The sequence below is a fragment of the Hyla sarda genome, chromosome 4, assembly GCF_029499605.1.
Source record: "Hyla sarda isolate aHylSar1 chromosome 4, aHylSar1.hap1, whole genome shotgun sequence".
Classification (NCBI taxonomy): domain Eukaryota; kingdom Metazoa; phylum Chordata; class Amphibia; order Anura; family Hylidae; genus Hyla; species Hyla sarda.
Window position 1 is genome coordinate 205,405,189 of NC_079192.1, and position 12,071 is coordinate 205,417,259.

A 12,071-nucleotide genomic window follows, 5' to 3' on the forward strand; every position below is an offset into this window, starting at 1 on the left:
AGCATTCTGGATGTAACAGCCACATAGCATACTGGTTTATCAAATGGCTTGAAGGACAATAAGCAAAAATGACCCACTACTTAATATTAAGACAAACACGTCAGACGAGAGTGAATATGGGTTTAAATCCATGACTGCTGAAGAAACATAGCTAAATACAGTATGTGATCAAATAATTGGAACTTGGGACATTAGTGAGGGGTTTTGGATGTATCAATCCCACTCCATTATTTTACAGATTAGGATGTTTGAAACTTAACTTTCATGAATTTCTACCCAGGGCTGTGGAGTCGGACAAAATTTTGGGTACCCGGAGTCGGCAAACAATGCACCGACTCCGACTCAGTTTAGATTGGAATAAAAAAAAAAGCAATGTAAATGTCCCAATTCACAAAAAGTTATAATGAATGACTTCTCTACTGTAAGAATAAAGATCAATGCATGCAGTGCCTCAAGTAACCGCAAAAGACGTTAAGTGACCGTGAAGAAGCATGCTTTTCATGTGCTTCACTATATGGCACGCAACGCACAATTAGGAGCGGTAATACTTATACTTTCCATAGTGTTGTGTCCTGCTGTTACAGGGAACCCATGGGTAACCTAGCCTCTCACTGATAAGGGATTAAGGAAATATGTTTTTTGCAGGACTAGAGACACTTGTATAAGTGAAGGGAATGGAGGGTCAATAGTTCAAGACTGAAGCTGTAAACCATTGGAAAAACTTAAAATAAAATTAATAAAAAAAATTAATAAAACTTTGTTTTCATTGTGTTTGTCTTTTGCTTAAAGGGGTACTCAGTTACCTTGCTGTCGGAGCTCTGCTTTCCAGCGTCTGGAAGTTATTGTTCCGAACAATGTGTGTGCGAGCTTCCATGTTCAGGGCCGCCCCTCGTGACGTCACGCGCTCCCTTCCCATAGACTTTTGTTGAGGGGGCGGGCGTGACGTCATGAGGGGAAGCCCTGAACACGGAAGCCCGCACACACATCGTTCGGAACAATAACTTCCGGACGCTGAAAAGCGGAGCTCCAACAGCAAGGTAACGGAGTGTCCCTTTAAACTGTTCAATACAGTAGACTGTTGGCTTCCCAGCCAGTAGTCCTGTGGTGTGTTGCCTTTCATTCCTTCAAGGAATGTATAAAATACATTTGCATATTAATACAGAGGAGTCGGAGTCGGGGAGTTGGAAGTACAAAAAACTGCGGAGTCGGAACATTTATCTACTGACTCCACAGCCCTGTTTCTACCCCCATAAACTAATTCGAGAATGAGAAAGTTCATTGCAAGTCAGTCATTCCTTTTTCTGCTTTCTAACAGTCTTAATCAGCTTGAAAAACATTTTATTCTGCTGTCAGGAAGATTCGATATGTGTGGCCAGGGGCTTGCAATGCCCTGAGGTCGTCACACCTATCCCCTTCATGTCAGCGCTGGGACCACTGTGTGACTGAAACACAGGTACTTAGCGCATGTGCCTTTCATCACATCTTCTTGCACGTGGTGAGTTCTCTAAACAATCGCTCTCTCTCCCTGTTTGAGAGCTTACTCCTGCTGCCTCCTGGCTGAGTGCCTGCGTAATTGTTAGAGGCAGCAAACTCTCAGCCAGGATGCAGTGGAAACGAGCGCAGAGAACTTGTCGCATGCAAGATGATGTGATGGAGGGCGCATGCGCTAAGGACCTGGGTGCCAATCACACAGCGGTCCCAGCGCTAATGTAAAGAGGACAGGCGTGGTGGCATTGTGGCATTATCAACTGCTAGCCATGCCTATCCGACCATTGCTGACCGCAAAAAAAAGTGTTTTCCAAAAGGTATGCCTAAATTGCAATTATCTTTCTCATCCTGAGAATAGTTTATGGGGCTAGAAATTCATAACAATAGCGCTTTAAACTGGGGATGCCCTGTATATCAGAATTGCTTTCAGTTATTTCAGCACTGAAAGTGCTGAACTTTCTATATCACACTTATTTGCAATTTGGTCTTACGGTATGGATGGTTTACACTAGCATGTCCATACAGCTCTATCTCATAAAACCATAGTGTATGAAGTCTGGTCATAGACATGTAAGACAACACCCATCCATTCAGTCTCCACATAAGATCAGTTAGAAACTAAATTAGAAAGGTTCATTAGTCTTTGAGCAGAAACCAGGACAAGTCCAAAAGAATACAAGTGGAACCTGATAACTCAGACAAATTGCTCTCACAAGTCACGCTGTTGTTCTGGAGAGGCCCTATCTATTGTTTTACATAACCTATACAAGCAATTACGAGATTTTCTGCAATGCACAATTTTGCATATCCCTGTTATACAACACTGACATGCCAAATGTGTACCCAAGATGAACTTATTATTGGGTGAGGCTTCCAAAAGAATGAAAAAATCACAACCATGTCTTTTGGAATGTACAAAAAATTGTGCAGTAAGGCTGGGTTCACAATGGACGTGTTTAATTTCTTTTTTCTTTCATGATGGATGTAAGATTGGAAATGATTTTTTTAAATCACACACAGCTATTTTTAAAGTGGTGTTCAAGTGATCTTCCACTTGGGTCCCACCATATGTTTTTTTTATGGTGTAATAATGTTGCATTTCTTAACTGCACACACCCCGGTATGTGTGAACTTGGTAGTAAAAAAAAAAATCCTATACAGTGTCCTGCTTCAAAACAAAGAAAAAGGATGTGCATATATGTTGCATTTTTACACTGTAGTCTTTATGGGACACATTATATTTTATGAACAAAATAAATCAGCTATGCTGTACCTGTGTAATACAAGAGCATACACTGACTTATTGCAAATATGGGCAGATACAATAAAGCAGCAACAAGACCCACAATCAGAGATCTTAAAAAGATCCAGAGAGTTGCACAAGTTCTCTGCAGGTACTTAACAGATAAAATGTGGCTGCAAAAGTTTCTAAACACATTTAGATAAAAGAATGAATGGTATTATTTTAAGTAAATTACCTTCTGAATCTTTTATGTATGCATTTCTACTTATACCTCTTTTATAGTTTCCAGTTTGTGTTTAGACCCAAACAAATTAGGATAATAGAAATCTATTGCCGAATTTCAGTTACCAAAATTTAAAGCAAATTTTCACCTTTTGTAGTTCAATAAAGCTTTACCCAAAGGGAAATAAATGTTATTACTGACCATGTACAATCCTGAGCTATACCTTGTATTATTGTCCATAGCTGCATTCACAATTCTGCAGACTTCAGGGCCAAAATGTCCCAGCATTCTTTGTTCCTTACAATTGTTCCTTAAGAATAGTAGCAAAGGGCACTATGTAAATTTAGTAGCCAGAATTATATATCAATAACCAACCGGAGCTCTAGTCAGTGACAGCAGCCGGTGCTACTAAATAGTTATGGACAATGCTGAAGGTGCTAAGCTATATAAAGATAGTGTGCACATATAACAACAGTATAAAGAGGTACGGAAGACGTACATGGCGGTTTACATAGCGGTCGCTAGCCTCTGAGCGCCCTTCCAATGTTCTAATATGATCCCTACTGGACTTATGACTGAAATAGAATAAAGACAGGAGCGACGGTGAGTGCAAACTACTAGTACCTCTTTATACTGTTGTTATTTTTTGTTCCCTGCTTGTTTAACACTGCAAAGAGCTTGTTTTATAGATTTTCATTGCGGTATTGTAGTCTGCACACCAGGCACTGCACATTATTGTGATGATGTGAAAACCATAGCCAGCATATACATGAGTTTCCCCCCTATAAATGCCTGGTCAGCTAAGCAGAGCAAAGAGTCAAGCATGTGGATATGATCCATCATATCAGATACTTGTGTCCACCAAAGCTTGCCATTAAGGGTCATTCTAGATACCCCATACACCTTAGTTTGTTGGCAGATCCCACCATAATCAACATTATACTGTGAACTGGCAGCTTAAAAGGTGCCATACATATTAATAACAGTTGACAGAACAAACACTCCCAAGTGTTCCTCTTCCTCTATGGGAAGTGGCTTATGTCTCCGAGAACAAGAGGGTCAGGTGGTTAAAATCCAACCGGTCCAACCCTTCTCTCCATCGACCTAATCTGTCAGTAGGCAGTCGGAAGGCAAATGGACACTTTAGACAGTTGCCTGAACTCACCAAAATCAGTGGGTTCAGCTGACTTTAGTCTAAGGAATGCGGGCACCTTAATTGTGTCATGGCATTAGCGTTCTCGAAAAGCTTCCAATGACAACTAGGAAAATTGTCCTGGGATATAGTGCATATAGTAACAAAGGATTATATATATATATATATATATATATATATATATATATACGGTAAACTCATGTTACAGGCAACTTACTAATAGCTAAAGAGAACTGAAATTCATGAATAAAGCTAGCTGATATCTATTTAAGTAGGATAAAAATCACAACATAGAGAAATATATTCATTTGTTCTATTTATATTTCTTTATGTCATTAGATTTACTTTAAATATGAATTATTTAGCACAAACCTTTAAAATCCTTTACAAAATTACCTGGAAACATGCAGCATATGAAATGTATGCCTTTATCATTTTGGGAAACTAAATCACAGAATTTTATCACCAGATAATAAATAAAGGAAATTTCTAGGTCATACATGTATTCTTAGGAAAGGGATCATACATATCTCTGGGCAGAAGGCTGTCATGAATTTATTATTTGGCTATAGATATGAAAAGAAAAGCTAAACAACTGAACCCTACTTAGCAGACTGCATACTGTGTCTTATGCCTAATGTACTGTAAATGAATGCTACATTTTCAGTAAAAAGAAAAGTGTCTCTGAAACATCTGACCAGCCTGGAAAACGTCTAATGTAAAGCAAAAACAACAAACTCCACGTCCTCTGTATCACATGAAGATGTGACTTCAAGAGTGTAATGCCAGTGTGCCACACAAGCAGCAGCAATCTGCAGAAAGGACAGTTTTACCAAAAGGGTTCCCCGCATGTGAAAAAGCCGCAGGGGCAGCACTTTAAAGCCACATTGTCAACCCTGTTTGTGATCAACGTCCAACCTGTTATTAAAAAAAAGAGACGTTTTACACATAAAGATGTCCAAAGATGTCAGCACAAGGTCCTGTTGGTAGCGCCTTCTGGACACATGTTTTCTGGGCAACTGTTGCTCAGAACCCTGTCTTAGAATGAAGCCAAATTTCATCATCAGTAGTCTGAAGAGAATTTCCTACAACAACAAAAAAAATATATATATAAATAAATTAAAGAAAAATAATTTAAATCAATGTGCCTGACATTATAAATGAAATATAATGTAATAACCGTTTATGGGGAAAAAAAAGTAGTTTTTGCTCAGAAAGTCCTGTTTCATAATCCGTTACTGTATACTTTTTTTGACCTTCACTAACTCTTTCCTAGACAACTATACATTGAGATATTTAGTAGTAGGTTAAATATGTTACCAGAATGAATTAATATTAGTAACACCTTGAGAGAACCTACACTTATTTATTACAGAATTGCCTTCGGAGTTATTCTGCAATTTGAGGGGTGTGCCTTTCTTTGTAACAAGGACTTTTAATTTAAATGAATGACAACACTGCACAATTCAGCTGAGGATTCAGTTGACAGCTATGCTACGTGCATGACTGTGACTTTTTTTTTGTGTTTTGTTTTTCTTCTACATCCATATTTTTTTTACTGTGTGTGAATAAACCCTTAAGTGGGCACTGTCATTAAAGTGATTTTTTTGCACATGATACAGCAGGTAAAGTAAATAAAATCTGTAATTTACTCCCTGTAAAAAAAAAAAAAAAAAAAAAAAAGTAATTTTATGTCACTTTCATAGCCTTATAAATCTGGCCACTAGGGGTCTCCCTTCTGGTCCAGCCTGCATTCTGTCTGCTCAAAAGCACAGACTTTGGTTTCCTGCTGGACTGGCAGGAGACCAAACTCAGGAAGTGCAGTCTGGCCATAGACAGTGAATAGTACTTGCCCTCCCTGTTTCATACACAGGCAGAGAGCATGTGCTATTGACTGCCTATGGCCAGACAGAATTTTCTGTCCAGCAGGAAACCAAAGTCTGTGCTTTTGAGCAGACGGAATGCAGGCTGTACCAGAAGGGAGACCCCTATGGGCCAGATTTATAAAGCCATGAAAGTAATAAAAAAAAGGGTAATAATATAAGGTAATGCTCATGGACACAGCTAGAGAGACAATTGTGGGTGGAATCACAAAAAAATTACAGCGGCGATCCCGGGGGTCCCCAGCAGCGGGACCGCAGTGATCTGACATCTTATCCCCTATCCTTTGGATAGGGCATAAGATGTCTAGGGGCGGAGTACCCCTTTAAGGGGTTAAACTACATTCAGTTATTTCCCTGCCTAAAATCACTCCTTACAGAGAACGATATATTGTACTTAACTACAAATCAAATATAGTGCATGTGAATTTTGCAGAAAATGGAGAAAGAATCCACATGAATTTGATTTTGTGCAAGATTTCATGCATCTACATAAAATGTAGACATGCAATTCGCTGTGAACATCTACAACAGAAATTGACATGCTGTGGATTTAAATATTCACACCATAAGTCAGTTTCTATGAGATTGTAAAATCTTTTCTAGCTACAAGGTGCAGTAATTCACAGCGGAGTTTGTGTGCCTAAATCTGCTGCTATTCCGCTACGTGTGCTTTTACCCTCAAGTGTCCCTTTAAGCCAGAGTTGTATTGTTTGCTCACCTAGATCACAGCCTCTTTTTAATCTTCTCCTGGCGAGTTTGATCTGATCCTGGAGAATCTGTACCCAATGTCGTGGCCCGGGAACTTTTTCTACATTGTTAGCAGTGCAGTATTTTTCTGTAAAGACTAAGAAATAAAAAGACCATTTTTAATTCAGAAGATTGATGAACAATTACGTCTTCTACAAGAAGATAGAGATGTAGTATTTCTGGGAATTAGTCTATGTGCGTATAAAAACTGCATCAATAACATCTTGGTATGGCTTGTGAAACTGCTGGATATACAAAATGGTAATGAAGACCTCAGTCATTGTGCGGAGGAGATGTACTTGTGCATCCTCACATGAACCTGCTAATATAAAAGGGTACAGACAAAGCTGAGAACAGCACATGGATACTGGCTATGCAGGGGACCGGAATCCACATTTACTTCTCGTATCGCCTTGTCATTATCACTGCATGGAATAACAAAAAATACTTAGCAAAGTCTTGTGAATCTAACATGTAATTAAGATCATTTCCATACAATTTGCCTTGATATATGATTCAGTCTCTTAATAATGAAGATAGTGTAGCCTGGGAAGCTTTCAGCTTCCATATTTCTTTCTAAGGTTTAGGCCACCTCTGATCAAACTTAAAGCATACCTGTCATTTACAAAAACTTTTTATATAATATAGAGAATATACATATTTTTTTAACCAATGGATATTACAAATATGCATATAATATTATTATCTACATTATACAAAAGGTTTTTGCAAATGACAGTGCCAATTGTATGACGTTTTGGGTGGAATAAAAAAATTCTAAATAAACAGTAATAAAGTATATAAAGATGTTTTTAGCAAAGGTTACTGATATGGGAAGTTTTAGTGTAGAGCATTTCCCCATCCCTCATGACTATACATTTTTAGGGCTGTTCTGAGATGTCAGAGCCAACATGGATTTTGACATAAATTCTTCACTAAAATTTGTGTCAAATCCAATTAAAATCTGCATCTCATGCATGTCAATAGGGTTTCCATAACTATTTCTATAAGCAGCACTAAGCTTCCACAGGGAAAAGCCAGGGATTATCCCCTTTGCATTGACATGTTAATCTGAGACACTTGAACTACAAATCCACATGAAAAGAAGTGCCAGCCTCGGATTATCAACCTGCTGGATTACATCATGCATATGTGAACATACCCTTAGGAGGTAACAAGAATGTGGCTGATTGCCACAGGGTTTTCTCTGTAAAACAATATCCCAGTTAGATGTTTTATAGGTAAATAGGAATGTATTAACTTAGATTCACACACAGCAGTATTTGTTGGTGTAGAAGAGACTTCTATGTGTCCTATTCTTGGCGTGTTTGTGGGATTTTCTTCTTCCACTATTTATGGCAAAACTACAAGCTGTAGGACAGTAATGCAGTTAAGGAAGACCATCCTATGTAAACCTGGCTCATAGGAAGCCCTGTTACTAAGATGCTGCATTTCTCATGTTTTAACATAATGCATGCTTCCCTCAACTTTGTCTATCCCTTTATACAGAGAACAGTATATCAGCTACAGATCATGTATCTTAATCGAGATGTACCTTTTATTGCTCCCACAATATTTTGATCCAATCCTTGCCTGTTGTCATTGAGTCCACGCTTCCTTTTTCCATTGGGAAGTGATGTTGCCAAAGTTTTATCATCGAAAAAAGCACACACAAGTTTTCTAAAGAGCAGGCTGCCCGACCTCTTATAGTTAGACAATATGGAGTCCAGCTGAGATTTTGGCATAAAGACATCAAACCCTTCTGCCAACTGCACATCTGGCTAACAAACCAAAACATATAAGGATGTCAGAACATTCACATAATGCCAGCACTGTGCATTTTATAATGCATTTTATTGAACTTCTATCATCTACAAAATGATTAGAAAACGTTTAAGTAACAGTGTGAGTTAGAACGTTCTGCACATATATAAAACAAGATGAAATGCCCTTTGGCAGGAACCAAGTATATAAAAAGTTCTGATCACCAGCTCAAAACAGCAAGAACGTATTACAACATCACTGCTTCAATTAGAAAGAGGCATGGAAAACTTTTAAAAAATAAATAAATTAGAAACATAGAATGTGTCGGCAGATAAGAATCATTTGGCCCATCTAGTCTGCCCAATAATCTGAATCCTATGAATAGTCCCTGGCCCTATCTTATATGAAGGATAGCCTTATGCTTATCCCATGCATGCTTAAACTCCTTCACCAACTTAAACTCCTTCACGTTTTCAATAAATAAAAAATTAAATACAAAATCTTGTAATTTAAAAGGAGTTGTTCGGGGAGTATAAAGGTTCCTCCCCAGTGCTTATTTCCGCCCCCTACCTTCTGAGACAAGAGGGGACAGTCACGATCACGAAAAAGAGGACATGTCAGCTCCTTGATGGCTTAGATGCTGCCCCCAATGTTAATGGATAAAGTGCACAGGATTTTGATACTGTGCCTATATATTTACTGTGATACTGCACTTACATTAAAAACAACTTTAATCATTGAACCCAGGAGCTTGTAAGTAGGCATGGAATTGGAGCCACAGCAGCATGCTGCCACGCTGCTCCATCCTTCCTTCCAGCCACTTAGGCTTCATTGACACTGTACCTGTCTGGCTTTGCATAGAGCTCTTGGCATTTAGAGGGTAAATCAAGCCTGAGTGGCTGGGAGGAGGGAGTAAGCAACGTGCCTACATGCTTCTGTATGTATTATGAAAACAATGTCATTGAGAAATACATTCATTTTCTGAGACCTTAGGTGGGTGTCTCTTCAATTGTTTATCAGAGCTGTGGAACCCCTATATACATAAAAAGATACTATCCACAATATATAAATATATAAAATAGGAAAATACTGTTGGCCTCTCCTGGGTCTAATTTTTGTACATGATACAGTGTACAAGGTGGCCTAAAGGATCTAAACTGAGGAGACTTAAAGGTGTATTCTAGCACTTTAAAACATATTTCCTAGTCACAGGATAGGGGATAAGTGATAAGTGTCTGATCGCTGGGGGATGGGGGGGGGGGGGAGTGGTCTGTCCTCTAGGACCCCGCCCAAAGTATCAAGGGAGTGAACATTTATATATCCAAATACAAGAATAGCCAAGGTGATTACCCAAGACTCTGTTCAGGCACTCTACACACTCAAATGCCTCTGAAGCATCATAGGAGATTCTCCTCAGTAGTGGTTACATTCTTCTAAAGGTAAATATCTTCGCTTATCCTTAACGGGGTTGTCCAGTATTAGAAAAACATGGCTGCTTTCTGTTAAAGAAAGCGCCTTGTGAACCATGGGACCTATGCTGCTCCAATAAATATCTACTTAAAGGCATTTTTAGCACACTAGCTGTATGTTGCTATGTACTGTATATTGCTAAAATCATATTTCTATTTTGTATTAAAAAATGTCTACCCTTTTTTTTTTTTATAGTCGCCATTAAAATCTACCTGCAGCTCCATTATTTGCCTTGACATAGCTCCAAAAGGTGAGCAGCTCCACTGTCTTTCACATATATCTATACTATCTGGAGGATTATACACTATGCTGTGCACCATTTTCGTTAATGTGTATTCAGCAGGGAATTCTCCTTTTGGAATACACTACATGATCAGCTGTCAGCTCTCTCCTGGATAGAGAAATATTGATAGGATAACAGTGACAAAGGCACTGATCACTGCTACCCTCCCCCTCCCCCCCTCCAAACCTTCACATTCTCCCCATGCTCTGCTAGCTGCAAACTCTGCAGCACATCAGTCTAGTAGGCACTGATCCTTACTCCGTTGGTGCTGTAAATTGCTGCAGATTTGCTGTGCAAATGTCTTTGTGGAAAACAGGCAGCGAATCAGTCTAGTGTGCATTTACCCTTCTCTTACTACTATACAGTAGGATACAGTCTGCCAGGAAGAAAAAGATACATTAAAAGTCAGATGATCATTAGATGTGTTGCAATAATGTAGCATATTTTCATGAGAAGAAAACAGCTACCAGTTTTGTCTCCTGAGCACAAGAGATCATGACTTAAAGAGGTTTCTTATAAATGAATATGTCTTCCTAATGCAGCCTCTGCAGAGACAACACGTTTCTGGATAACAAAATCAGACTGCAAAGGACAAATGCTAATGTTTTGAGCCTTGGTGTAATGAGAAGTCATATAAAGCTCATTACACTGCTGGAGGCCAACACAACTAATTAACCTTTGTACTGCCACTTACATCAGACGATGACGAGTTGACAACAATCCCGAATCCTGGGACATGATCATCCTCCTTCTTGACAGGATCTGCTTGTGACAGACTGGAGGACCTGTCTGGAAGAAGCAGCGGCTTGTGTTCCCTCACACTCGTGCTGTGTATGGAGGTCACGGTTGTATTCTTTGGAAGTACTTTTTTCTTCATGATTCTTTTTCTCGAGAGTACAGTCTTCTGGGAGCAAAGACATGACTGGGCTGTCTGCTGTCTGGTTTGTGCAACTAAAGAAAAATAAAATATGTCACTTTTAGCTGCAAGCTATACTGAAAAAAGCAAATACAGTGGTCCCTCAAGTTACAATATTAATTGGTTCCAGGACAACCATTGTATGTTGAAACCATTGTATGTTGAGGCCATAACTCTATGGAAACCTGGTAATTGGTTCTGAAGCCCCAAAATGTCATCCAAAAATAAGAAAAAGTGAGGAATAAAGAAAAATAAGTAGTTAACTAATATAGATAAAGCAAATCCTTACATATAAAAGTAATACAGATCTGCTGGGAGCTGTAAATCACTGTCTATGTCAGTGTTTCCCTACCAGGGAGCCTCCAGCTGTTGCAAAACTACAACTCCCAGCATGCCCGGACAGCCAAAGGCTGTCCGGGCATGCTGGGAGATGTAGTTTTGCAACAGCTGGGGGCACCCTGCTTGGGAAACACTGGTCTATGTAGAGGACAGGAGCTTCTCCAGGGTGCTATACAGTACACACAATGTCCTAAAAATGTAACATGGAGCCGCCCTCACCTGGTGTCCAAAGGAGCAGCTAACTCTGGTACAGGTAAAGTGTACAGAACATGTAATACCTCCCTGTACTGTAGGGGGCGCTACCAGACACCAGTCAGTGCATACACTTCAGTAATACAGGGGTTTTACCAGTGAATGTCTATTCTGATTGATCGGTTCTTCCGGCCACTGACAGGTATCACACATCTGGACTGTCTGTACATTGTATGTTGAGTCTGGTTTCAAGTTACAATGGTCCAGAAAAGACCATTGTATGTTGAAACTATTGTATGTTGAGGCCATTGTAGGTTGAGGGATCACTGTATGCATACAGTTTCCTGCACCACATCAGTTTAGTTCTGTT

At 39.3% G+C, this 12,071-nt stretch overlaps 1 protein-coding gene across 2 annotated transcripts in view; it reads right to left on the reverse strand.

The window, feature by feature from the left end:
• Positions 1-875: 875 nt before the first annotated feature.
• The window catches only part of BEND7 (BEN domain containing 7), a 90,746-nt gene continuing 79,550 nt past the window's right edge, over positions 876-12,071 (reverse strand). Inside the window, exons 5-8 of one of the 2 annotated variants that reach the window (XM_056573356.1) lie at positions 10,949-11,205; positions 8,293-8,518; positions 6,709-6,834; positions 876-5,192 (exon numbers count right to left, since the gene is read on the reverse strand). In XM_056573356.1, the coding sequence (XP_056429331.1) occupies positions 5,134-5,192; positions 6,709-6,834; positions 8,293-8,518; positions 10,949-11,205 (668 nt within the window). In that variant the 3' untranslated portion in view covers positions 876-5,133. Of the gene's footprint in view, positions 5,193-6,707; positions 6,835-8,292; positions 8,519-10,948; positions 11,206-12,071 lie in introns of those variants that run through there. The other variant, XM_056573357.1, reaches the window with a different exon arrangement.